Source organism: Emys orbicularis, chromosome 19 (genome assembly GCF_028017835.1).
Source record: "Emys orbicularis isolate rEmyOrb1 chromosome 19, rEmyOrb1.hap1, whole genome shotgun sequence".
Classification (NCBI taxonomy): Eukaryota; Metazoa; Chordata; order Testudines; family Emydidae; genus Emys; species Emys orbicularis.
Window position 1 is genome coordinate 23,528,916 of NC_088701.1, and position 27,409 is coordinate 23,556,324.

Sequence of the window (27,409 nt, forward strand, 5' to 3'; positions counted from 1 at the left end):
CTCTGATCCCCCAGCATCACCCTGGGGGCCCCTGGACTGAGCCCGTCTGCACCCCCAGACTGACCCCCTCTGCACCCCCAGCATCGCCCCAGGGCTGTGCTCTGGGAAATGAACTGGACAGACCCCCGGGCTTCTGGGGGGGGGGGGGGGGCTGCGGGCGGCTGGGTCTAGGGGTGCAGGGGGAACTAGGGGCTTAGGGCATCTGCTCTGGGCCCCCCAGACGTTACCAACCCCTGATGACATGGGGGGGGGGTGGCTGCAGTCGGGGGGAATCAGGCTGCAGTGGGGGCCCAAACCCACTATCAGCTGGGGGGAGGCGCTAACCATCTCCTTGCAATTGGCGGGGTTGCTGGGTGGGGCCCACGGGGGGGGGGGGGGGACCCTGGGAAGGGAGGGGTCAGGCATGGATGTGGCATTGGGGTGGGGGGCTGCAGTTCTGAAGTGGCTGGTTTCCCCCCCCCCAGGGCCCTGCCCCCCCCCTCCAGCCTGGGGGGACGGGATGGCACTGGCAACCTGGGCAGAAAATTCCTCCCCCCTCCCCCCCCGGAGCCTCCCAATCTCAGATGACTTGACCCTCCTCCAGAGCTGGGTGGACGTCAGGGGGGGACCTGGGAAAACAGCCCCCAGATGCCTAACAGGTCTCGCCTCCTCCTCTGCTCAGATCCTCCCCCTCCCCCCCTGCCAGACACCCCCGGGGCAGGAGAGATGCCCGCCTGCCCCCTGGCATTGGGGTACAAATGGGGCATCCCAGCTCCCCCCCCCAGCTCACTGCCCTTGTACAGAAGCCCCCCCAAACCCGCAAAGTGGGGAGAACCCGCCTACCCCTCATCTCTTCTCCCCGGATTATACTCTGCCACCATCCGCAGCCCCACAAGTCTCTTGCATGAAGGGTTGTGGGGCGGCCCTAGATATCGCTATATATAGACTGGGGGGGGGGGTGCCCATTTGGTGCTGCCCAAGGGATGGTCTCGTGTCCCATCGACTGGCTGACGTGCACCTGTCTGTATATAATATAATCTCGGCACTGACCCCTGCTGGAGGCCATTGGAGCTGCTCGAGCACGTGTCTTAGACCCCGTATGGCTAAGGGCCGATGGCGAGTCCCTCTCCCAGTCAGCCTTCAGGAGTGGGAGGATCCGAGTCCCACTGGCATAATAGAGAGATGGGCCTGGCTGGGCTGGGGGTCTCCCCCATCACAGCTGCCTACTGCAGTGGGGGGCTTCCCTCTGCCCCCATGGCTAGCCGGGCGGGGGGGGGGCACGGGGGGGGGGACCCTGGGAAGGGAGGGGTCAGGCATGGATGTGGCATACACACAACACCCCCCATTCCACCACAGCCCCCCACTGCTGTTCCCCTCCCCCCTACACACAACACCCCCCCCCCCCCGCTCCACCACGGCCCCCCCACTGCTGTTCCCCTCCCCCGTACACACAACACCACCCCCCGCTCCACCACGGCCCCCCACTGCTGTTCCCCTCCCCCCTACACACAACACCCTCCCGCTCCACCACGGCCCCCCACTGCTGTTCCCCTCCCCCGTACACACAACACCCCCCGCTCCACCACGGCCCCCCACTGCTGCTCCAACATAGACACCACATCCCCCATTGGATCCTCCCCCACACACCCCTGAAGAAACACTCCTGATCGCAGCCCCACGCCTGCTCACGCCACGCCCCCTCCCGCACACCCACCAGCCAACCACCAGGCCCAGCCACCCCAGTGGCTCTTCCCCGCCCGAGAGAGACCTGGGCTGGTGGCAGGGCGTGTGCATATCACGCGTGTGCTTTGCAGGCACGTGTCTGAGCGAGCACACGTGGCTGTGCAGGCAGGGGGACGTGTATGCAAGTGTGCATGTGCATTGGTGCACACACGCACGCACACACGTGCACACACACACGCGCACACACACGTGCACACATACACATGTGCACATACACACACGCACGCACATGTATGCACACACACACGCACACACGCTGCCCCTTGCATGCACGCCCCATGTGCTGGCTGCTCACCGAGCCCGGCCCTCGGGAGGGAGCTGCGCAGTGACTGTTCGAACTGTCCAGATGAACACACTGGGGCGGGTGCCGGGCCCCTTCGGTGCCATTATCCCGCCCGGGGCCGCACACGCCGGGGCCCCTCGAACCCGCGTCTCCGCCCCGTCCGGCTCCGTGTTTGATCCGTCATTAAAATACTCGGGTTTTGGACTCGTACTTGGAGGGTTTTCTCTGTTGCCACCGTGCCACTGTGCACAGGGCTCACTCCCCCGCCACTGATCGGCAGCCACCTCTGGGGCGAGGCGCGGCGGCTGGTTAACCGCCACACTGCAAGACTGCCGGGACGTGAGGGAGGAGCCCGAAGGAAAGGACGATCCCCTGAGCTGGGATTTGGCTGGGTCCCAGATCGCAGCACATGGGGCCAGCCGGGATCTTTGGGCAGTAACAGAAGCCAGCAGCGCCCACGACGCCGGGGGTGGGGAGGGGGGTGGAGGGTGCCAGAGACCCCGGCTGAGGCCAAGAGGGTTCTGGGCCTGGGCCTGACCTCTCTCGTTAACCCCTTCCTCGCTGCAGGCCTGCCCGCCCTTCCCCCGCTGAGGCATTTAACATGTGTGACCAAGTCCCTGCTCCAGGATCCTGGCTCCTTCCCTGGCCTGCAAATGCTCATGGCCCCTCCACCCCCACAAAGGTGGCTGCCGGCGCTTTCATGCCTTCCTTGCCAGCCCCAGGTGGGGGGCTCTCCTGGCTTCTCTGTCTCCCCAGGGTCTGGGGGTGCCCCACCTCCCCCCCGCTGACCACTGAGGAGTCCTCGCCAAGGAGCGACACATCTGCTGAGAAGGGCACACACAGGGCACTACTGTCGGGAAGCTCACCACACTGCGGTCCTGGGCACTGCTGTCAGGAAGCTCGCAACACAAGACACTGCTGTGGGGAAGTTCACAGTGCTGGGGTCCCACCAGGGTACTGCTGTCAGGGTGATCACAGCTATAAGAAATTTTTCCCAGACCCCTCTCCAATTCCAGCCCCTTTACTTGGCCAATTACTGTTAATTAACCACATTGGTCAGCACAAGTGTCTGGGGGGGTGAGTGCGACTTTGCATGTGGGGTAGTGGGGCAGTAACACTCACTCGCCCAGGGCGGAAATGCAGCCACTGCTGGGGTGGGGCGAGGCAGCTGAACACCAGCTACGTTGCACAGGGGTGGGCGTGCATCTCACTGGGGTGTTTTTCACAAGATCCCCCCTTGATCCCACCCAGGCCAGATGAGGGGGCAGCCGTGGGGAGGGGACCGGGGGCTTTGATGCTGGTGAGAGAGGAGAGCCATAGATGGGGCACTCAGGCGCTCCCCAGATTCTCCCCCCCCCGCACTGATGCACCCCTCGTCCTGCTCTGAGCACCCCTGGGCTTTGGCAGCTCTGAGCCCTGCTCGTTCTCCTATTCGCCCTGCCAACTGCCCTGAGAGACAAAGCAACCAACCCCCCCCCATTGCCATCCAGCCCGGGGTGCAGTGTCCCCCCCCCATTGCCATCCAGCCCGGGGTGCAGTGTCCCCCCCCATTGCCATCCAGCCCGGGGGTGCAGTGTCACACGCTAGCAGTTGGGTCCCTTGTGGTACCCCCATGCGCTGTGTGCTGATCCTGTGCCTGGGTGTCGGGGGGAGGGGCAGTGTGGCCACCCCCAGCCTGCACTGAATGGGGAGCGTGCCTGCCCGCACGTTTGTCTGTATGCCCATAGCATGACCTGGGCATCCATACTCCAGTCGTGTTAGACACGTGTCTGTTTCCCAGCCCTGCCTGTACATACATGTAGCGCGTGCAGCGCATCCACCAGCCAGCGGGGCCTGCCGAGTGGCCGTGACAGCTCCGGGCACACATGTTTCTGTGGGTTGGTGCCCCAGCAGGACATGCCTGCCCCCTACCCTGTCTGCAGCACGTCCATAATGCACTGCCTGCAGGCTGCCGGCTCCCCCCGGGCGGTGATGCTCAAGGTGCACACGCATGTGTTGGCAGACAGGCTGTGCACACACGGGCCCAGTACCGTGTCCCCCCCCCCCCCCATCTGCGCCGGCTGGCCCTGTCACCGTGCTGATGGCTGCCGAGCAGCGCCCGGCTGTAATGAGCTCCCCGCCCGCCGCACCGGGACGCCGGTAATTGGCAGATCAGGCTGAGAAGGCAGCGCTAAGACAGGGCCAAGGCCCCGGGCCCCGCCAGGCCAGGCATTCGACAGGCGTTCGCTCATCCGCTGCAGCATGGGGGGGGGGGGGGGGGGGGATTCTCCCCCCCGCAGCCTGTCTCTTCCTGGCTGTTCTCTCCTCCCATCAACCACCCGCTCCTGGGGGAGGGGGGCACACGTGCCCACCAGCCCATGGTACAGGGCTGGGACTGGAGGCTGTTTGGGCCAGGGCCGCGCTCTGCTCTGCGTGCAGGTCCTGCTCCAGATCTGGCGTCCCTGGGTGCTACCCCAGGAGCTCCCTGCAGCCCCCAACCCCTCCCACCATGTGCTCCAGGGTGACCACCCTCCCATCCCGCTCTGCTTGAGGGACGCCCTGCACCCCTCATCTCCCCCTGCCAGGGGCTATGCGTCCCCCCTTCCCCTCTCTCTCACCCAGCCCAGCATCTCCCTTTCTCCTGCGCTCCCGAGGGGCTGGGGCTGGCCCCCCTTTGTCCTTTCCCGGCACTGGCAGGTTCCCCCCATGTGAACCTGGGCTGGGCTAGTGAGACACCCCCCCGTGGGGCAGAACACAGGAAAGTTTCCAAACACTCTCACGGGACAAGGCCCACGGTGAGCACACGGCCCAGGCCCGCTTGTGGAGGCGAGGGAGCCCGGCAGGAGGGTGCATGGGGGTGTTCGGGGCAGCCCCTAGGGACACTGACCCGACATTCCCAGTGACCAATGCTCTCGGAGCCCAGCCAGGCACAGGCACAACACAAACTGAGATGGACCGGGGCTCTCCTGTGGACTGACAAATCACTGTGCATCTCTGCCTCAGTTTCCCCTCTGGGCACAGGGATGGTATTCACCCAGCTGCTGTGGCGGCTCTGGGGAGCCCTGGTTCATTATTCCCCCCAAGGGGGGTTGGGATCATTCTGGTTTTACAGCTGGGGAAAGTGAGGCGGGGGAGGGGGTGAGAATGGAACCCAGGAGTCCTAGGCCCAGCTTACACTCTCTGCCCCTGCCCCCTCCAGCCCAGACTGCTGGCTGCCTGGCCCACGCTTAGCCTGACACCGCCCAGGGCACTCTGCGGGCACAGACGCCCGCTGGGTCGCTGCCCCTGGGCCCTGGCTAGACGGCCAGCTGGCTGGTCTGTGCTGCTGCCCGGTGGCCAGCGGCTGCCACAGCAGCTCCCCTCCGCAGGCGAGATCTGCCAAGGCCCAAGCCCTGCTCAGTGCAGCCAGCTCTGGGCAGAGGCAAACGCGGAGCCGACCCTGACCAGGCATTTTCCCAGGACCCAGCAGGGGGAGCCAGATGCCCTCTCACTTCCCTCTGCCCCTGCTCGGAGCTCTGGGAGGCTGATGAACAGCAGCTCTGCTCCACCCCAGCAGCTACTGCAGCCCCTTTGCTCTGGGGCCAGGCCCCTATGGAAGGGGGGCAGCTGCCACGGCCCTGGAAATGTAACCGCCTCAGGCAGAGGGGACAGGCGCCTCAGGCAGAGGGGACAGGCGCCTCAGGCAGAGGGGACAGGCGCCTCAGGCAGAGGGGACAGGCGCCTCAGGCAGAGGGGACAGGCGCCTCAGGCAGAGGGGACAGGCGCCTCAGGACTTGAGTGATCCCCCTGGAGTTTGGGCATCTTTCCCCCCCCTTGGCGATCCCAGGCTGCAGCAAAGGCAAGTCCCTGCCCCCTTCAGCTCCCAGGGCAGGGGAATGCCAGGGACAGACCCCGCTCCTGCTGCAGCTTGTTCCACAGGTTAACACTTCTGCAAGCGGGTCAGTCTCAGTCCTACCAGGGATCCGGAGCCCAGGCCAATCGCAGCCCTACGGCAGGCCCCAGTGCGGGGGGGGGGGGGGGGGGCAGGGCCTATAGCGAACAGGAGACCCTACAATAACGGCCAAGTGTAAACAATACTTTATTAGAGTGCCATAGGCACAGACAGCTCGTCATTCAAAACGGAGATTGCGGCTTCCCAGCCCCCCGGGCTTTGGGCTGGTAATAAATAGAGAGAGGGGTGGATGGGGGCTGGGCACAGGGAGGTCCTGGAGACTGCAGGGGGCGCTGACGGGCCTGCAGATCACACAGGCGAGCGGAGAGGCCCAGAACCTGTGATCTGGGCTGGGGGCGGCTGGCAGCTCTGGAGTGCGGGGGACGCGATAGGCTCGGCCCAAGTAGCAGCTGGGCCGACGCGCTCACCCACCAGTGCTCAAGGCAGCGCCTCCAGCCAGGGGTCGGGGGGGGGGTTGGCTAGAGAAGCAACCTGCGGGTCAGGGGTCCTGACAGGCTAGTGCAGGAGGGGGTGTCTGGGCTGCAGCAGGGGTGACGAGGGGCCTGCCCCCCGTGCCCCCGGAACGAAGAACGGGAGGTGCCCGGCTGGTGGGATGCGGGGGGGCATGCCAGGCCCCACCTGTGCTGGGGGGAGCTGCTGCGACGACACTGCCAAGGGGGCACAGATCCGGGGCAGGACCCAGGTGGGCACCGGTTCCCCTCCATCATCTCGAGGGCTGGGGTGGCAGGTTTGCCTGTAGTGAGCTCCTGGCTTCCCCCGGGGGGCCACCAGGTGCCGGCTGCATGATGGGGATAAAGTGCTGGAGGGGAGAGACAGAGGCTGGGAATCTCACCTTGTGACACACGCTCCCCCGCCCAGTGCCCTCAGCTGGGAACCCAGGAGTCCTGGTCCCCGCCCACCCCCACAACCCCTCCCAGAGTCTGGGAGAGAACCCAGGAGTCCTGATTCATTTCTTCTTTCCCCAGGGACTGGTCGGTTTGGCACCAGGGCTCAGCCCCCACCCCCTCGAATGCAGGAGACCCCAGGAAACAAACACTGAGGGGAGGGGCCAGCATTCTCACCCCCCCATCCAGCCCTCCCGACTCACCATGGTTTCCTGGGCCTGCAGCAGCGTGGCCACGGGGTCCGTGCAGCAGCGGGGGGCGGGGGGCAGGCGGGCGGGGGGCCGGCCCGTGTAGAAGGCACACTCGTCGTCCAGGCAGGCCTCCTGGAAGCGCTGGGGGGCGCTGAGCAGGTTCCCGAGCCGCTGCTTCACCAGGGCCACGCGGGACGGGGGGGTGGTGGGGGCAGCCCTGGCCCCTGCAGGAGAGAGTGAGCGTGAGCTGCCCGGGGGCCTGGAGCCCACATTCCTTCCTGTCCCGTCGCCCCCGTCCGGCCAGCCACAGGGGCTGCAGTAATGAACCGGAGCCAGCGCCCCATTGGCCAGTCCCCAGCAGCTCAGTGGCCAGGTAGCCGGCAGACCGGGGGGCCAAAGAGGCTCTGGTTCCCCTGTGGGGCACTGGAGCGGGGTCCTACCTGCAGCGCCCCCACTGGCGGCGGGGGACCTCAGGGAGCAGATGAGGGGGTGGGAGCAGACGGGCCGCTGGGAGGAGAAGGTCAGCGTGGTGCCTGCAGCAGGGAAGGCAGCAGAGCTGGCCGGGGGCGTCGTCCCGCTGGCAGGGCCCAGCCCAGGCTCCTGGCCGGAAGAGGGGGAGGGGAGTCGCTGCGGCCCGACACCGGCTGCTGGCAGGGGAAGGGGCGTGCGGGGGGGCCCGGGCGACGGGGCACAGGCAGCCAGCAGGCTCTGGAGCTCTTCCAGGCCGGAGGAGCCGCCTGCCCCCTCCACCTCCTTCCGCAGGAGCCGGGTCAGAAACTCGATGCGCTGCCGGGGGGGAGAGAGAGTCAGTCAGAACAGGACCCCCCAGCCCAGCCTCATCACCACTCTGGCCAGGCTGCTCCCCGGGAGACTGGGGGCTCCCCCCCCCCGTGCCGGCAGAAGGAGCCAGGCCCCCCCTACCTGCGCCTTGCTGCTCCCCTCGCCGGGCCGGGCGAGCGCTTTCCTCACCGACGCTTCCGCGGCTGCCTGGCTCTCCCCGTCCCCAAAGAGACGCACCACGATCTTCTCCTGGGGGGAGGCACCGTCAGCGGCGTGGGACCAGACCCCCCCCTCCCCGCCTGCGCACGGAATGATCTTTCCCACAAGCTGCAGGACAGTCCAATCCAACCCCCACTCAGCGCCCCCCCCCCCGCTCTTTGCCATGTGGGGGGGTCCCGAATTCAGCTAGGATGGGGGGGGCAATCATGCAGCCCCCATGACATTGGTCAGACCCACTGCAGCCCCCTTCCCTTCCCTCCCCTCCCCGAGGGAGACAGGCTCATCTGGCATTGGGCCCCCCCCGTCTGGGTCTCCCCAACCCCCCCAGCCCAGGGCACTCACCCAGGGCAGGGCCAACTCATCGGGGTCAGAGCTTCGGGGCTCCGGGGAGAGGCCACCGGCCCACCTGGCTGGGGGCTAGAGATGGGAACATGGTGTCAGCGAAGGCCTGCGGGCAATGGGCCATAGCAACCCCCACCACCCTGCCGGCAGGAGCCCGGCTCACCTCAGCTCCGGGGAGGCAGGGGCTGGCAGAGCCCTGAGCCCGCCCGTCAGCAAGGGGGCACCCCACCCCTCAGACCCTGAGCAGGGCAACTGCCCCCCCAACAGCCAGGCCCCTCCCCATCCAGGCACAGCACCCTGGGACCAAGTGGATCCGTCCCTGTTCCCACCCCCCAACTCCCCATCCCCTCCCACCTGCAGTGCTCCCTGGGCCGGGTGCTTGTCCAGGGCCTCCGCGGTGCGGGGCGTGCGGGGGAAGATGGCCAGGCGGCGGGTGGAGAAGCAGGTGCTGCGCTGCAAGGGGAGAAGGGTTCATATGGACAGCACCTAGCGCACGGGGCTGGGTCTGACTGGGGTGCCCCCCGCCCCGCACCCCAGGGAACGGACCCCACACGGACTGGCCAGGGTCATCTTGGGCTCCCCCGGCTGGAGAACCAGGCGCTGCAGTGAGTCCACCCTAGGACACGGACCCCAGGCAGAACTGAACAGGGTCCAGCCTGGCAGCCCCCTGCCTGACAGATAGGGAAGAGAGACTGAGTGCACCACCGCCAAGGAGAGAACCCAGGAGTCCTGGCTCCCAGCCCCCCTAGACTCCCCTCCCCCCTTCCAGAGCTGGGGGCAGATCCCAGGAGTCCAGGCTCCCCTCCCCCCTTCCAGAGCTGGGGGCAGATCCCAGGAGTCCAGGCTCCCCTCCCCCCTTCCAGAGCTGGGGATAGAACCCAGGAGTCCTGGCTCCCAGCCCCCGCCTCTAACCCCTAGGCAGACCCCAGGGGACGTCTGAGTCCCATCTATGGTTCATGTTCGGTGACGGTGGGGAGCAGCTGAGCAGAGGGCGATGCTCTGACAGGTCAGGGTGACAGGAGCTGCACAGACTGACCCCTCCCTGAGGAGGTTCCCACCCCCTGCCCCACCCGAGTGTACAAACCAGGGACTGAGGCTGCGTGACGGGCACCCTCCGGGCGGAGCCAAAGGGCAAATAGCGGTTGATCTCCCGGGTCCTGGGCGTACCTGCCAGCTGGGCTGCTTGGAGACCATCCGGGGCCTCAACACCTGGAGAGAAGGGGAGGCTGAGGGCAGCGAACCCTGGCACAGACTTGTGGCTCATGCATAAGCAGCAACCCCCAGAGGCCAAGCACAAACAGACCCTCCCCGCTCAGCTCCCCCCAGGTGCGGGGGAGGGGTCTGTACCTTTAAGTCCCAGTGTGGAGTAGCAGGAGGTGCGGCCGAAGTCGCCCGTCGGGGGGACGCTGCCCTGGGGTCTCAGCAGCGAGGTCCTGCTGCCCTGAGGGGGGAGAGAAGCAGCCTCAGCCAGTCCCCTCTGCGCTGCAGATGGCAAGGGCGGGGTGCTGAGCCCCTGCTGGCCAGTGCCAGGCCGACCCCAAACCCCCGGGCTGGGCTGCTGCCACCCCGCCTGTGCCTAACCCCCAGCACTGCAGGCGCTGGCTGGGCCAAGGGACGGCTGCAGGGGCCAGCCCAGCTGCTGGAATCCTCCTGCCCCACCGGTGCCAGCCCCCTGGGTGTGGATCCCACAAAGCGCCCCAGCGGGATCCAGACGGGAGACATGAGCCCAGTGAGGGCCAGGCTTCGAGACCCCTGAACAGCTCACCGTGGTGCTCCCCTGAGTGGAGGGCGGGACGCCCCGTGGCCCCTTCACCGGCACCCTCCGAGCCAGGCTGAGCTTCCCCGTGGGCCCCAGGGCAGCGTGGCTCAGCCCCATGTTGGAGAGGACGCTGGCCAGGGCGTCCGGGTCCGGCACGAACTCCTCTGCAGGGAGGGGGAGAGGAGAGGGTCAGCAACTGGCTTGGTAGGAGTCCAGTTCGGATACGTTGCCAATGGCTAATGTCAAGGTTTTAAAGCGTTTTCCCCTATTTCCAGGGATTTAAATGTTCAGAGCTGCAGGGTCAGACAATGGGGGAGATCAGACAATGGCGGAGTGAAGAGTAATTACTTGGTGTCTGTAGACGTTGAGATTCAAAACGTTTGCAACGCTTAGAAGACAAACCACGGACATCACGCGCCCAGCCCTGTGAGGGAAGGGCCGGCCGGCGACTCTGGCTCTGCCCGGCCACACTTCCAATGGGTGGATTCCAGTGAAATCCACATCCTGACACTGACGGATCCCAGTCTAACCCCTCCAAGCCTGGTCAGCAGCCATGGGGCGGGGGACGGGGCGCATGACCAGGGAATCACGGCAGCCTGTGGAAGTGCCCGACACCGCATCACCCATAAGGCAAGATGGGACTTGGGCTGGGGAGCCAGGACTCCTGGGTTCTATCCCCAGTTCTGGGGGGGGTCTGGTGGGTTAGAGCAGGGGGGGCTGGGAGTCAGGACGCCTGGGTTCTCTCCCCAGCTCTGGAAGAGGAGTGGGGTCTCGTGGGTCAGAGCAGGGGGGCTGGGAGTCAGGACGCCTGGGTTCTATTCCAGGCAAACAGGACATGGCCTCTTACCTGTCTGTGGTGCTCCCATAGGATCCCTCCTCGAGGCTGAGCCGCTGCTGAAGCAGAGAAAACAGGGGCTGCTCATTCCCCACCCCTGCCGGCTAGGGCAGGCGTGGGGCACTTTGCCACTCGAGTCCCAGGCTCCCCGCCCTTTGGGTCTGAACCCCCCGGCTCAGGATCCCAGCAGGGGGCTGGGGGCAGAGGTCTGTGTGTAGCAAGGTGGCCGGGTGTCAGCACATACCAGGGCCCCGCTATCTAATCCGTTGTAACCTGGCTCCAGACGAGGCGACGGGGCCAGTGCCGGCTGCGGATGCTCCTTGGGAACGGCAGGTACATGCTGGGCACCCCCCAGCTGATCATGGAGCCATGAGAGTGGCGATGGGCAGTTAATGGTATGTTCCTCCCCCCTACCCATTAATGGCGCGCTCCCGTCACCTGTGGGCTGCACTCTGCCCCCCAGTGCCAGCCTCGCCCCCCGCTGCTTTGCCATTGCTCGAGGACCCCGGCCTGCCGTTGCTGGACTGGTCCCTGGTTCCGCCGGCTTCGCACCGTGTTGCTGTGGCAATGGGATGCGGGCGCCCCCGACACGCCTCCTTCGCCCCTGCGCCAAGTCTCTGCAGAGCGGGGTGCCCCTGGCGCCGAGAGAACCCTGGTTCAAGGGGGGCTGGGCAGGCACATGGTACCCACAGCGCCCTGCCCCCACCTGCTGCGTCAGAGCCACCCTGGAGACGGGCACCCCATCGCCCACGGAACGCAGCCAGCCCCACAGTGACCCACCCCGAGGGGCCGCGGGAGCAGTGCGCAGCTGGCCCAGGCCAGGCATGGACTGGGGCGGGTTCTGGAGCAGAGGATCCCAGTGCCATGGGCTGCACAGGGAACCAGGCTAATACGAGGAGTCCCCTGCACCCTCCCTCCCCCGCAAGGCCCTTCCCAGCTGTCGGCCCCTGAGTGGTCCTTAAGCCCTGGAGGTAGACAGCCTCCTCCAGCACCCGCCCCTCTGCAGAGCTGGGACCCAGCGCAGCCCCTCCAAACCCTGCGGGTGCCCCAGTGCCCTACCATGGCACCTCCAGCCAGGCAGAGAGGAGGGTGGGAGCCAGCACAGCCAGCACTCACTGCGGGCTGGGCACGGGACCCCAGGTCCCTCAGCGTCTCCGACAGGGCCTGGATCTGCTGAGATTTAAGGAGCAGGCCACGGTGCTGAGCAGGATCCCGTGTGGCTCGACGAGCTGCGTCTGGGGGCCAGAGCAGAGAGGGCAGGAGTCAGGCGGTGAGTGGGGGCAGTGCCCCCGGGGGCAGAGCCGAGAGCGGGCCCGGGGAGCAATCAACGCTGTATTAACGACACCAAAGGGCCCAGGATCAGCAGATGGTGCCGAGCTCCCTTCCCTTCTCCCCCAGGCAGGCAGTTTCCTGCAGCAAGGGGTCACCTCCTGGGGAGGTTGCTCACCCACTGCTCCATCCGCCCCCGTCCGGGCCCCCAGCTGCAGGAGCCAGGGGGCTGTACCTTGAGGCGCCAGCCGGGAGAAGCAGGAGATGCGGGCTGGATCCAGGCACAAGGCAGGGGTCCCCGAGGCCACATACAGGGAGCCACTCACAGTCTGGGGGAAGAGAGAAGCAGCCGGGGAGGCCCGTTAGGAAAGTGGGTCCCAGACCCACCCCTTAGCAAAGCTCTAATGCGAGGGGGCTGCGAGCTCGCCGTGGTCAGGAGAAAAGCAGAGAAGTCAGAACTTCCGAGACATCAAAGCAATTTACAGACAAAGGAGCTCAGACCTCAGCCCACCGTAGGAAAGAGGCCATCGGCTCCCTCTTACACATGGGGAAACTGAGGCAACGTAGCCAGTTAGGAATAGAACCCAGGACTCCCACCTCCACGACCCCACTCTCCTCCCAGAGCTGGGATAGAACCCAGGAGTCTGGGCACCAAGCCGCCCCACCTGCTCTGAAGGGGTGCTTACAAGGAGGACATAACACTGTCCCTTGAAAAGAAGAGCCCCCTCCCCCCACGGCCCATCAGCATTAGCTGACCTGTGCTGACCCTGCTGAGTGCCGTCACAGCCCGTCTCAGGGCCCCAGCTCAGGCCGGAGCTCCCAGCGAGCCAGGTGGATCCACAACAGGGCGGGCAAGCTGGCCTCCAGCGTCAGCAGTGAGCTGGTTCCACAGCAGGGCCCTGGGGCACAGGACTTACCCGTGCGCTCCCGCTGGCATGGACCGAGTTTCCCCTGCTCCCCCTCAGAGGGACCCGCCGGGCCAGGCTGGGTTTCCTGGCCACACCCAGTGTGCCGTTTGCCAGCCCCACATTGGAGAGGATGCTGGCCAAAGCCACCGGGTCAGCCACGAACTCCACTTCTGCAAGAGATACCACAGTGGTCAAGGGGCTGAAATGGAACCACTAACCCACAGGTAGCTTCCCCCCCCTCATCCCGTCTTTCATCCTGAAGGACCCCAAAATGCTTTACAAGATCACCCTGCACTGAAATGCGGCCACCTCTGGGGCAGAGTGCTGCCGCCAGTTCACAGCACAAAGCAACGCTGCAGGACTAGACACCAAGGAATCCCAAAGGCAGCCGACATCGCCAGGGCAATGAATGCAATTACCAGAGCTGGAGCTGGGCCAGGACACGTGTCCCAGCGCCCGGGTTCTGGGCCTGGGCATTTGGGAAATGTGCCGCGGCACCTGGCAGAGGTAGCCAGTCCCTGGGCTTCACCACTCATCAGAAAGATGGTGCTCCACCTGCACAGCGCCCCGGGCGCCCAGCATCCCCCTGCCCTGTTCCTACAGCCGAGCACCCCAGCCCCACGCACTGACTCAGTGCGAAGGGCACCAATTACCAGTCGCCAGGACCGTTCCCTGCAGCTCCCAGAGTTGTCTCCAGGTCTCCCATCCACCCCACGTCCAGGCTCAATCCTGCTTAGCTTGTGAGATGTGAGAGCATTACAGCAGGAGATGGTGGGTTAGGAAATGAGCCGGGGGGCCCCTGCTGGCAGAGGCTGGGACTGCACCAGCAGTGGTTTTCGGCACAAGAGCCCGGCCTGCGTGGTACCTTTGCCACTGGGGACGCTGCTGCCTGGCGCGTTCTTCTGCGCTGCTGCCCCCAGCTGTATCTCCTCCAGGGGGCCTCTGGGCTGGCTTCTGTTCAGCGGATTGGGGGATCCCACTGGCGGCTCCGTGGCTGCAGCCATATCAGCGCAAGGCACAACGTGGAACTTGTCCCCTTTGCAGGTCAGGTTAAAGGGACAGGTCTGTGTACAGGGCTTCTTACTGGCAGCCTTCCCCTGGACAGGACAGGACAGAAAGACAGTCACCAGGCAGCGAGGAGCAGCACTGGGGAGATGAAGGTGGCATGCAGAGGACGAACGCTGCACACCCCACGAACACGGCAGCATAGACAGCGAGACCCAGCCGAGTGCCATGCACACCTGATCCCCCCGGGTATGCTCCTACACGGCTCTACGCACCCAAGCAGCACCTCTCATGTCTACACTGCTATCGAGTGTCAGACCCTGCTGCCAGAGCCTTTCCCCATTGCCGGAGCCTTTCGCTGCCAGGCGTACCTACGCCGCAGCAACAAGCGTGGACGCGGTGTGCCCTTTCTCTGGTGTGGAGCAGGAGACGCATCCCCATTCGTGGGGGAAACTGAGGCACTAGGCAGGGAAGCAACTTGCCTGACATCACACATCATCAGTCACAGAGATGGGAATGGAACCCAGGAGGCCTGACTCCCAGCCGCTGCCCTGACCACTACACCACACTCCCTGTCCCAAAGCCAGCTACAGAACCCAGGGTCGGTCTCCCCTGCCCCTCGCTCTCACCCGCTACTTTCTTGGGCTATTTTGTGCTTGGAACACAGCATCCCAGCGGCAGGGGGGCTTGGAACACCCTGCTCTGCTCCCAGTGGATCACAGCCGTGGCAGCATGACCCGGAGAGAGGGGGCCTTGGCTAGCACATCGGACCAGCCAGGATCAGATGCACCAGAGTCGGATTGTCTGCTAACAAGCACCCCCGGGAAGAGTTTTAAGCTTTGATCAACAGCTAACGTGCTGGGCAGTTAACACATGCCACACCGCGCTCCCGGGGGCTTGGGGCACCAGAGTTTGCCCTGCCCCTGTTAAGCGGGGGCTGTGGATCAGCGGGAGCACACAGGCACCAGGACCCTGTTGCGGAAGAGAGCCGAGCGTACCAGCTCCCACCCCCAGGAGAGATAAAGAGGGGTCTAGGCTTCACTGCTGCCAGCCTGGCACAGGGCCCTGCTCTGTCTCTCGGTCATGCCCCAGGTGTTTTTCCATGCAGCTCTTTCCCGGGCGCAGGGACCAGCCAACAAATGGTGCTTCGAGGCCGGTCCAAACCTTCCCCCTCACCCACCATTCACCTTCTGGAACTGGCTCTCCCAGGCCTGGTGCAGCTGCTGGAAGTCCGGGGGCAGGCGGCTTTTGGACAGGACAGGGATCTTGCTGTGGCTCCGTGTGTCTGGCCCGTCCCAGGCAGACGGCTCATTCTCCTTTCCCAGCTGCGGTTGGCTCCCGTCTAGGGAGCAGCTCCCTTTCCACTTGCCCCGAGGTGGGTGGGCAAAGGAAACCCATTCCGGACTCTTCCTGACCTGGGCCATTTTTGACAGCTGCACCAAGCCAAGTCACTGCAGCACCTTGCCTGGCATTTGCACCTGGAGGAAGAGAGGCTCCCAGGAGCTGAAGAGGGTCTAACTTGCAGAGTGTGTAACCACCTCCCAGTCCCCACCACGCCAGAGGAGACCCACTGATGGGCTCAAGTCCGGCCCCCTGGCTAGACCAGAGCTGGCAGCACTAGCCCATGGGGAATTCCCTCCCCAGCCGGCTGGGGACTGGCTACAGGAGAGTCCCCGTGTGGCTGGATCCTGGCCACTGCAGAGTCGGCCCCAGTTCACTAGCCCGTTTAATGCACCTCTGGGCCAGCCAGGGAGCTGCACCGCTGGCGAAGGCTCAGCGCCAGCCACAGGGTCGCTGCCACCAGCACCAGCCCCAGGGGAAGCTCACCCACACCCCAAGGGCCGAGGCCCTGCCGTTTGCACCTACTTGCAATCTCTGCCCAACCCAGTCTCCTCCCTGCCATCCACCACATTGTCCCCTGCCCCAGGCCCCCCCAGCTCTGCACAAGTCCCTACTACCCCCCCCCCCACCCATACACCACCTCCCGCCACCCCAGAGAGCTCCCCTCTGCCGGTCCCCAGGGACCCTCCTACTGGGCAACAGCCCAGAGAATCCCCCACCCCACTGCTCTCAGGGAACCCCATCTCCCCCCCAGGGGAACACCCCCAGGGACTCAGCCAACCACTACAGGCCCCAGAAACCCCCCACCCAACTACCCTTCTAGGCCCTCACCTCAGGGATCCCCCACGGATGCTCTCCACCCCACGGCATCCCCCATGTACACCCCATCCCCAGACACTCCCAGGGGGCCCACCCTCTACTGCCCCCACCCCAATACCCCCAGAGACCACAGCAGCTGGGGACCCCCCCATGCCCACCTCATCCCCAACCCCCCCATGCCAGGAACCCCCCGGGGGACCGCCCTCTACTGCCCCCACCCCGACACCCCCAGGCCAGGGACCCCCACTCCCCGTGCCCGACACCCCCAGAGACCCCCGCAGCTGGGGACCCCCCCATGCCAGGAACCCCCCGGGGGCCCGCCCTCTACTGCCCCCACCCCGACACCCCCAGAGACCCCGGCAGCTAGGGACCCCCCCATGCCCACCTCATCCCCAACCCCCCCATGCCAGGAACCCCCCAGGGGCCCGCCCTCTACTGCCCCCACCCCGTGCCCCCCACTCCCTGTGCCTCACACCCCAGGGATTCCCCCCAGCCAGGGAGCCCCCCACCTGCTCCTGGTTGATTCGGTTGCGTCCGCTCGGCTCAGCCCAGCGCCTTGAGACCAAGCGGCAGCTCCCCGCCGGTTTGTAAAATACCAACGGCGCTGATTGGTCATCTTCCTCCCCCCCCCGGGGGGGCGGGGTCGAGCGTAGAGCGAGCCTATCGGGAGCAAGGGAGGCGGGGCGAGGACGACGGCAAGGCGTAGGGCGGAGCTGCGGTGACGGATTGGTCACCTCCCACCTCCCGTTCCGGCCTATCAGGCGCGAGGGGGCGGGGCAAGGTCGCCCAGCGGAAGTCGACGATCTCGCGAGATCTGAGCTGAAGGGATCTGGGGCGTTTAGACCATAGAGAAGGGCGTGGGTAGAGCGGCGAGCGGATGGACTTGTGGGATAGGCTGGGTCCTCCGAGGGTCGGGTGGGAGGAGAGGCCCACCCTATCACGTCAGGGGGCCCAGCTCCAGGTCACGCCAAGGGGTCACAGGGGCCAGGCCCCGGCTCCAGGTCACGCCAAGGGGTCACATGGGGCCAGGCCCCGGCTCTGGGTCACACCAGAGGGTCACAGGGGCCAGGCCCCGGCTCTGGGTCACACCAGAGGGTCACAGGGGCCAGGCCCTGGCACTGGGCCATGCCACAGACACTCCCCATGGTTCTCACTGGCTGGGGTCACCCACAGGTGCCCATCCTGCTGTGAGGTCTCCCCTAGGCTAGCTCCACCAGGTCAGACGGCAGCGTCGTGCCATGGTACGAGGTCATACCATGGTACGAGGTCTTGCCAACCAGGCACAGCTTCACACAGCCCCGAGGACACCTCCACCGCACTGCTGTGCCCACAGATCACCCCGTGCGCCTGGCTCACGCTGCGCAGTGTGGCCACAGCTTACCCCGCTGTCCGCCTGGATTCCTACAGGCCATCCCCTCCCAGGAAGCGGGGAGCTGGCCAGGGCCGAGAGCCGCAGTGAAAGGGGTGAACAGGCATTAGTGCTCATGGGGTCAATGCCTGTGGGGCCCTAGTCTGAATCCAGCCTCTCGCCACCCCCACAGCAGACAGCATGGGCAAGCTCCCCCTCACCCACTGCCACCACCATGCCGCATGCTGCCCTAAAGGGACTTTCTGTAAGGCACAGGCAGGGAGCTTGGCCTCCCCCCAGTGGCTGCCAACACAGGAGGGCTGCTAGGTCTAAGTGGGGTGAGGTTATTTTGGGATGGCACCACTTGCCCTCTAGGGCTAAGAGCTGCCAGCTCACCTCAGACAGGGGCCCCTTAGTGGGCACTGCCTGAAAGGGTCAAAGTTGAGGCCTCTTCCCCCTTTCTTCCCCTCCACTGGTGGGTGGAGATACCAGACACTAGGACAAGGAGGCACAGACTAGAAGCAGACACAAGCGATTCCTCACTATGATCTTTAGTGGCCAGTAAAGCAAGATGGGGCACGGTCAACACCACGGCCGAGCGCTGGGCAAGTCGTCGTTCAGGGAGCACCAAAGCAACTAGCCTGCAGCTACTCAGAGCCTCCAGCGTGTCTCGTTCCAGCAGGGTGAGGGGTCCCTACCCCAGCCCACTGGTTAACGAAGGCAGGGCTGGGGCAAGGGAGGGGGATCTGAGAGTCAGGCACAGCGTGTGCAGCAAGGCAGCCAGAGCACAGATGTGAGGATGGCAGCGGGGGAAAGCATTTTGGGACTGCAGATTTAGCCGCAGTCAGGCTCAGGAATATGCTTCGGGACTCACTCGTAGGAGCAGAATCGGAAAAGCACAGCAGGGCTTGGTGTCAGCAGCAGGTATTGGGCTCAGGAATCGCTACTGAGATGGGATAGCAGCACCTTTTGGCAGCAGGAAACATCATTCCATGCATCTGTTCAAGTATTAGAGCCAGCGCTGAAAATGGCGAGAAGAAACTCTCCCAGATCAGGGCAGGAGAACTGAAAACGTGTCTGAAATCCCAGAGAGGCACCAGTGCTACCAGGCAGGCAGGGATCCGTATCAAAATGAGAACTGAGACTCCGCACCCCAGCAGGGCTCCTTAGGGAAGGATTCACCTTCAGGGACTGCACTGGACAGTCAGTATTACCAGTTGTGGGGTTGTGGCCAGGGTGGGCCCAGGATACTAAAGACACAAGGTGGAGGAGCTAATCTCTTTTCTTGGACCAACTGCTGTCGTCTCTTTCACCTACAGAAGTTGGTCCCATAACAGGCATTAGTTCACCCACCTTGTCTCACTCAGCACTGTTGTGCAGCACCTGACACACTTATCCCTTTCAGCGCTGGGATTTGGGGTCAAAGCAGAAATCAGTGCCAGGAGCAAACAGCAGGCATCAGTACCGGGTGTTAAAAATGGCGAGAGTCTTAGGCAAAGGATCACTCCCAGCTGCTCCCCAACAGCACGAATGAGAATCAAGACGGAGTTTCAGCAGCATTGGGAAGAGGCAGTAGCGGGACTAGGAACTGCTTCAACATCAGCCATTTGTATTGGGATTGAACCCAGGGAGCAGGAATCCGGGCTGAGCACACTGGGGCTAGAAATTCAAGAGTGGTAAGCAGTCCCAGCCATTGGTGTCTTCTGTACTAAAATGCAGCTTCTGGACTGCTCAGTGTCAGCATTTGGGGGCCTGGCCACACCCAGTACTGGGAACAGACACCGTGTCAGACAGCGCTATCAGCAATCAGACATTGGTCTCACACTCAGAACCAGGTGTCTCTGGTACAGCACTGACCCTAGTACTCTCATCAGGAACTGTGTCAGCCCTGGGAACAGCTGGTGGGAGGTAGCATCCCTGCGGAGTTCAGGATTGATACCGGAACCAGGACAGATCCTCTCTGGAATCAGCTTCAGCAGCAGACTCCTCTTTGGTACCAAACTCGGTCAGGGCCTCTGCCTTGGGAGCGGGAACCATGGCAGGATTGAGCAGCAGGACTGGATCTGGTGACGGGTCTCGGGGTTTGCATGGGCAGAGCACCGGCAGTGGCCGGAGTGGGAGCCAGGATCCTGCTTTACCAGCTCAGTACATGTAGTCTGGGAAGGTCAGTCCCCCCCCGTCCCCCCCAAGGCAGAGCTGGGGCTGAGGTGGGGGAGGAAAAGCAGCCAGGTCAGATCCAAGGGCACAGGACAGGGGAAACAGCATGTGGTGAGGGGGCAAAGGGATGGGGGAGCAGGAGGCAGGGCCCCCTCGCTCCTTTCCCCGGGTGAGCCCCTGCCCTGGGCAGTGAGTGGGTCTGGCTGTGCTCGCCCCGCCGGGCACACCACGAGGGCAGGCGGGCTGGGAGGACTGGGCAGTGCGGCAGGGCTGGCAGAGGTATCAGTAGTCATAAGGCCAGTGTGGCTGGGAGCGGGTGGGGGGCTGCAGCAGGGGTCTCGCAGTGGCTTCTGCACGTCAGTTTCACGCCATCGCCTGGGTCCAGGGCAGAGGCCTGGCGCCAGGATCACTTGTCCAGCTCGCTTCTCTGCTCCTTCCTCGACTCAGTCACCACCTGCCACGTGGGGGGTGGAACAGAGACCATAGGATTAGACCCCACCCCGCCGTCCCCTCAGCCCCAGTGCCCGGCTACACCCCCTGCCCCTGAGGATCCTGGAGCCCCCGCCCCGGCAGTATCCCCAGCACAGAGAGGGGAATCAATTAGCCCAAGAGAGGCAGAGTTAGGAACAGAACCCAGGAGTCCTGGGTCCCATCCCCTGCTCCAACCACTAGCTCACTCCATCCTCAGCTGGTCATAGAACCCAGGAGTCCTGCCTCCCTGCTCTAACCGCTGGACACTGCTACTTCTCCTTGCATGTGCCTGTAATGCTGGGATTTGATTGACAGCTGAACCCCCAGGGAACCTCTTCACAGGCCTGGGCATGCCCTGACCTCCTCCCCCACCACCACCCCCCCATACCCTCGGCTTGGCACATTTCACCCTGGCAGCTTCCCGCCCCGACAGGGGGAGACTCACCTCTCCATTCCGGGTCTCAATGGTTTTGATCAGAACCATTTTCCTGGTGTGGCTCTCCATGGTCTGCTCCGGCTCGGGCACTGGGGTGCAGGGAGGCCATGAGAGGGGAAGGGGCTGCAGCCGCTGACCCCCCCTCCCCCCAGGGGGAGGCCTCCAAGCCTGGGCTGGGTGTGCACCAGGACTGGGGAAGATCCCCCAATGGGCAGGTGCTGCCCCTAACAATACCGCTCAGCGACGGCAGAGTTCTTGCCCAGGGTCCCCAGCGAGAGCAGCTGGACGTGGCTGACCCTGCGTGATTGGCAGAGGCCAGCGACACCCCAGGCACCCGGGGAGGGATGCGGGGAGCCCCCAAAAACCTGGCCGGGGAGGGGCAGAGACTCCTGGGGGGGCAGGGACAGAGACACCCCCACGTGGCTGGGGCTGCACACTTACCCGACGTTTTCATGCTGAGGGAGGCCAGCGAGTGGATGGGGATCGTGATCCTGGGGGAAGGGGCAAACAGCACAATGAGTGGCAGAAGGCCCCTGCTTATCCTTCAGCCCACCTGGCCCCCTCGGGAGATGAAGGGGAACAGCCCCCTCCCTTGTGACAGAGCCACCCCCCCATGGCGCTTGCCAGCCGGGCTCCCCGGGGCTGCACCCACCTGTTCTCCTCGCCCTCCAGCAGCTTGCGGTAAGTGGCAATCTCGATGTCCAGCGCCATCTTGACGTTGAGCAGGTCCTGGTACTCACGCAGGTGCCGCGCCATCTCCTCCTTCAGGTGCTGGATCTCCTGCTCCAGCCGCCCCACCGTGTCCTGGTAGCTGCCGACCTCCACCCCGTACTGGTCCTCCAGCTGCCGCATCTGGCGCAGCAGCGCCTCATTCTGGCCACGGGAGGGAGGGCAGGCATCGGACTCCTGGTCCGAAGGGGTCCGGTCTCTCCCCGCCCCCCCTACATCCCATCCTGGGGGAGCTGCTCCCCACTGTTCATAGAATCTCAGGGTGGGAAGGGACCTCAGGAGGTATCTAGTCCAACCCCCTGCTCAAAGCAGGACCAACCCCAACTAAACCATCCCAGCCAGGGCTTTGTCAAGCCGGGCCTTAAAAACCTCTAAGGAAGGAGATTCCACACCCCCCCCCCCCCACCAGGGAACCCATTCCAGTGCTTCACCACCTCCTAGTGAAATAGTGTTTCCTAATATCCAGCCTAGACCTCCCCCACTGCAGCTGTTGGGGGGAGCTGTGGGGCAGAAAGCGGCAGGGCTGCGATTCCCTGTTCAGGCACGGGGAGTATAACCAGCTGCTGCAGAGAGCTCCACTGGGGGGCGCTCTTCCCTCAGAGCAGTGCTGGGGTCCCCCCCCCACCCCGCCGAACAGTACTCACGGTTCCCTTCAGCCCGTCCACCTCGCAGGTCAGGCTCTGGATCTGCCTCCGGGACTCGTTCATCTCCTGCTTGGCCTGGCGCAGCGCCTCGTGGTTCCGGTTGGCCGCGTCCGACAGGTCAGCAAACTGGGAGAAGGAGGGAGCATCGGGGAGGGGGTCTTAGGAGCTCCCTGCAGGTGAGATTGTTCCCCCTCCCCCCCAGCAGGAGCAGCCGTGCCCCATGTGCCCACCCCCGACTCCCTCTGCTGGCGCCTCCACCCCAGGGCCACGACGGGGGCTGGTACCTTGGACTTGTACCACTCCTCGGACTCCTGCAGATTCTTCACCGCGATGCTCTCGTACTGGGTGCGGATGTCGCGCAGCGCGGCCGTCAGGTCTGGCTTGGCCGTCTCCATCTCCACCTGCACCTGCTGGCTTTGAACGCTCACCTGCAGGTCACGCAGCTCCTGCACACGCCCAGGGACAAGAGAGACCAGGAGACGGCCTGAAATCTGCCTCATGTGGGGCCCCAGCTGCACCCAGAAGTTGAATTGTGAGCCTGTCTGTGCCCCCCCCCCCCCCCCCCAGGTGCGCTGCAGCCTGGTGCAGGGTGGGGCTGCACTGCAGCTGTAGTTCTGCTCTTCACCACCAGATGGCAGAAAGGTACCTTGGCCACTGCAGAGTCTCCCCACCCACCCAGCTGGGGTCTCCCTGGGCCAGCAGGGGAGGGGAGTGGGGCGGAGCGGTCAGTGGTCACCTGAGCCATTGCTGCCCTCTCCTTCCCCCACGGGACCAAGCCACCCCCAAATCCCCTCCCACCCCCCCACCCCCCTCCTGTCCCTCCCCTTGGGTCCCCCACCCTCCCCCTACCTCCTCGTGCAGCTTCTTCAGGAACTCGATCTCGTCCATCAGCGACTCGATCTTGCGTTCCAGCTCCAGGCGTGAGAGGGTGGCGTCGTCCACATCCTGTGGAGGGGGGAGGCAGGGGGCCAAGTGCCAGGGACAGGCCCACGGTGGGGTGGGGGGCACGCAGAGGGCAGTCCAGTCCCCGCCCTGTCCCTCTCTTTGCACGGAGGGCATGGGGACACGGTGTGGTCAGGTTTTATATTCTGTGACTGTGCACGTGTGGGCACACACCCTGAGGGGCTGTTTTTGCACATGAATGTCTGTATGCAAGTGCCTATGTGACCACTCGTGGGCCATACGTGTCTTTCCCGATGCGTGTGTGTCCGTGGAGGCGTACATGCGTGGGAGTATGCGCTAAGCATGTGGACCCCATCACATGGATGATGGTCCTGGGAGCACATGCCCACCGGTCTGCACGATGTTGACAGGGAGGAGCACGCGTGCAGTTTGCACTGGGGCAGGTGAAGATCCTATCACAGCCCCCCCTCCTCACTCCTACAGTCCCTGGCAGCTCGGGGCTCCTAAGAGCTGGGGTCAGGTCTCCGCACTGCTGGGCTCTGGATCACACGCATTTGCACACGCGGCCTGGACGAGGAGACGTCCGGCTCTCAGCTCAACATGTCCCCCCCGGTGCGCGGGGCTGGCACGGTGCCTTTAAATGACAACGAGAGCCCACCGATTCCAGGGCTTGCGCACGGGGGTGCAGTGTACTTGCAAGGACACGTTTGTACACGAGTGTGCAAAAGTGTATGTGATCAAAGACACATGTGCACAAGCACGTGAACAAGAGTACATGCCAGTATGTGTGTGCAAGTGTGCACAGAAGAGGGGGGCAGGTGAACACACTCCAGAGCCCCTCGCGCCCCCCCCCCCCAAACACACACTCACCTTCCGGAACAGCACCAGGTTGTTCTCTGCATCCTCACGCCTGTGTATCTCCTCCTCCAGCCTGGGAGGGGGGGGGGGGGGGAGGCACAGTAAGAGGGTCAGACACAGGCAGGACACACCCACACACAGCTCCCTCCAGCCCCTGCCATGCCCACCCCCCCATGCCAGCACCCCCGCGTGCACACACTGGGCCCGCTCCCTGAACACCCCGTGAGCCTCCCCCCACCACGTCCCCCCCGCCCCAAATGCTACCTGCCCCTAACACCGCCAGCGATCAGAGGGGCCTCTCTGCCCCCACCCCTTCCTGGGATGGCCGAATTCAGTCCCTGAACGGAGCTGGGGGAGCGGGGCTCCGAACTGGTCCACCCCCCACCCAAACCAGGGGTATGGGCCCTGGGGTGTATTGGAGGAGGGTGGGGCAGTGCCGGGGAGGGAATCCTGCACTGTGAACAGCCCCCCACAGCCTCCCCCCTGGAGGATAAAGACCCCTCCCCCATCACGGTGGGGCTGGGGATTTCCCAGCTGCAGAGGGGGGGCACTCAGCATTCTGGAGCAGCAGCTGTGAAGCCCCCTAACCCCAGCTTCTCCAGCAGGGGGCCAGCAGCCCCGCCCTGCAGTCATCTGCAGGGACCACATGGGTAGGGGGACGCCACCCCACGGGCCCAGGGGGCAGCAGGGCCCCTCGCTCCCTCCACCCCCACCCATGCTGCTGTAGTTCAGGCTGTGCCAGGCCCAGCGCCCCACCCGCTGCCGACTCCACCCTGGGCTGGGGCTTTTGGCCAGACGCTGCTCTGGGGTGCCCAGACTGCAGACCTCCCCCCGCCCCAGGGACTGCTGGGATATCCCCTCCCCCAAGGCAGACAGGGTCCCCTCCAGGTCATAGGCCCACACTATACGGGAGGCGGTCGGCCCCACCCAGGGGGGCTGGAACAATTTGTATAGTGGGGGAAAGAGGGGGGCTGAGAGCCATTGAACTGAACTGTGAAGCCATTTCACGCCTAGGTCAGATCCCCTTATTTCCAGCACCTATGGCCCCCCACCCACCACTGCCTCAGTTGCCCTCTAATACTCCCAGCCCTGCACCTCCCTTCCCCCCAGTCCCTCCTACCCGCCCACCACCCTTCTCCCGCCCCAGCTCAGCCCCCGAACCTCACCCTGCGTCCCCCACAGCCCGCTGGCCCTCGGAGCCGCTCTGCGTGCATGGGGGGGGGGGAGGGGGGCAGAGTCTGCCCTGAACATCGACCAAGCAGAGCCAACGCTGGCTGCTGCCCCTCCCGCCCCCCCGTGCGTCCCATGGCCCCTTCCCAGCGCCCTCAAGCAACCCCCGTACCCCACACAACCTGCTTGTACCTTGTCCCCCCAAGCATCACCACTCCACCCCAAACCATGCCCCCCTCTTTCTACTGCACCCCATCACCCCCCACACCCCCTTCTCCTCAGCCAGCGAACTCCCCCCCCCTTCCAGAAGAGTACAGGGGGAGGAGCTCAGCAGAGACCCCACCCTACACCCCATTCCCTTCTCACAGTACTGCCCTCAGCGCCCCGCACCGCCATCCCCACCCCACCTACCTCCCGGCACCTCCCAGTTCTGCTGACACAGCCCCCTAGGTCCCTGCTCCCCGTTCACCTGTAACCCTTCCTCCATCACCCCTCCCCATCCAGCCCCCTGCATCCTTCTCACCCATCCCTGTGCCCCACTCCCACCCACACCCCTGCAGCCCCTCTTCCCCCTCCCCATAACCCCCTGGCGCCCCCTCCTGTATAACCCGCACCAAGTGCCCCTGTGCCCCACTCCCACCCACAGCCCTGCAGCTAATCTTCCCCCTCCCCATAACCCCCCACGTCCCCTCCTGTATAACCCACACCCCATTCCCCTGTGCCCCATTCCCTCCCATACAGCCCCATCTCCCCTGCACCCCCTCCCCTATAAACCACACCCCACTCCCTTCCCCCATCCCTACAGCCCCTCCCCTGCAGCCCCTCTTCCCCCTCCCCATAACCCACCCCCCTGTGCCCCACTCCCTCCCATACAGCCCCCATCCCCCCTGCACCCCGTCCCCTATAAACCACACCCCACTCCCTTCCCCCATCCCTACAGCCCCTCCCATGCAGCCCCCATCCCCCCACACCCCCTTCTCCTCAGCCAGCGAACTCCCCCCCCCCTCCAGAAGAGTACAGGGGGAGGAGCTCAGCAGAGACCCCACCCTACACCCCATTCCCTTCTCACAGTACTGCCCTCAGCGCCCCGCACTGCCATCCCCACCCCACCTACCTCCCAGCACCTCCCAGTTCTGCTGACACAGCCCCCTAGGTCCCTGCCCCCCGTTCACCTGTAACCCTTCCTCCATCACCCCTCCCCATCCAGCCCCCTGCATCCTTCTCGCCCATCCCTGTGCCCCACTCCCACCCACACCCCTGCAGCCCCTCTTCCCCCTCCCCATAACCCCCTGGCGCCCCCTCCTGTATAACCCGCACCAAGTGCCCCTGTGCCCCACTCCCACCCACAGCCCTGCAGCTAATCTTCCCCCTCCCCATAACCCCCCGCGCCCCCTCCTGTATAACCCACACCCCGTTCCCCTGTGCCCCATTCCCTCCCATACAGCCCCCGTCCCCCCTGCACCCCCTCCCCTATAAACCACACCCCACTCCCTTCCCCCATCCCTACAGCCCCTCCCCTACAGCCCCTCTTCCCCCTCCCCATAACCCGCACCCCACTCCCCTGCACCCCCTCCCCTATAAACTACACCCCACTCCCTACAGCCCTTCCCATGCAGCCCCCATTCCCCCTGCACCCCCGCCCCTATCCCTGCACTCCAGCCCCCCCGTCACCTCTGCTTGAGCGCGGCCAGGTCCTCGGCCAAGTTGTCCCGCTCCACCTGCGCGCGGTCGCGCTCCTGACCCAGCAGCTCCAGCTGGCGCCGCAGGTCCCGCAGCTCGTCCTGGCACAGGTCGGCGGCGCGCACGGGCTCGCGGGCCTGCGCCTGGTCCAGCTGGGCGCGCAGCGCCGCGTTGTGCGTCTCCAGGGCGCGCACCTTCTCGATGAAGCTGGCGAAGCGGTCGTTGAGCTCCTGGAGCTCCGCCTTCTCGTTGCCGCGGGTGGCCAGGAACTCGCGGTTCAGCGCCTCGGCCAGCGCCCAGTCCAGCCGCTCGGCGCCCGGGGCCAGGCGGGCCGGTTGCGCGGCGCGCAGCGAGCTGCGCGCGTACTGCGCGGAGCGCGGCGAGCCCAGCAGGCGCGCGGCGGCCAGGCGGGACGAGGCGGAGGCGGAGGAGTAGGAGCCCGGCGAGAGCAGCGGCGGCGGCCCGAAGGCGCGGCGGTACGAGGTGGCCCGGGCGCTCATGGCTGCGGCCCCGATCCGGATCCTGGCGCGGCTCCGCGGCTGGCGATGGAAAGAGCCGCCGGCTCCGGGCTGCCGCTTTATAGCGCCCCGGGGGGGCAGGCTCCGCCCCCCTCGGCCGCCGGCCAGACCCCGGGAGCCCAGCCACCCCCCCCCCCCCGCCGTGCGCTGGAGGGGGGGTCAGCTATTGTCCCGGGGCAGCGAAGGGGGAGGCCTGGGGCGCAGGGA

At 65.2% G+C, this 27,409-nt stretch overlaps 2 protein-coding genes across 2 annotated transcripts; both read right to left on the reverse strand.

The window, feature by feature from the left end:
* Window positions 1-6,639: 6,639 nt before the first annotated feature.
* TROAP (trophinin associated protein) lies at window positions 6,640-15,552 on the reverse strand. Its single transcript, XM_065419796.1, has 16 exons — window positions 15,316-15,552; window positions 13,989-14,220; window positions 13,133-13,293; window positions 12,451-12,544; window positions 12,063-12,181; window positions 11,385-11,581; window positions 10,959-11,005; window positions 10,118-10,275; window positions 9,700-9,793; window positions 9,437-9,561; window positions 8,707-8,805; window positions 8,353-8,427; window positions 7,933-8,040; window positions 7,452-7,797; window positions 7,024-7,235; window positions 6,640-6,735 (listed from the first exon to the last, which is right to left on the reverse strand). Exons 1-16 carry the CDS (start codon window positions 15,550-15,552, stop codon window positions 6,640-6,642), a joined length of 2,400 nt encoding a protein of 799 aa, XP_065275868.1.
* A 4,647-nt stretch (window positions 15,553-20,199) lies between these two features.
* PRPH (peripherin) lies at window positions 20,200-27,184 on the reverse strand. The gene is made up of 9 exons (XM_065419162.1): window positions 26,676-27,184; window positions 23,847-23,907; window positions 22,923-23,018; window positions 22,358-22,519; window positions 22,074-22,199; window positions 21,353-21,573; window positions 21,142-21,191; window positions 20,710-20,789; window positions 20,200-20,247 (listed from the first exon to the last, which is right to left on the reverse strand). The coding sequence occupies exons 1-9, from the start codon at window positions 27,182-27,184 to the stop codon at window positions 20,200-20,202; spliced, it is 1,353 nt and encodes a 450-aa protein (XP_065275234.1).
* Between the last annotated feature and the right edge of the window lie 225 nt (window positions 27,185-27,409).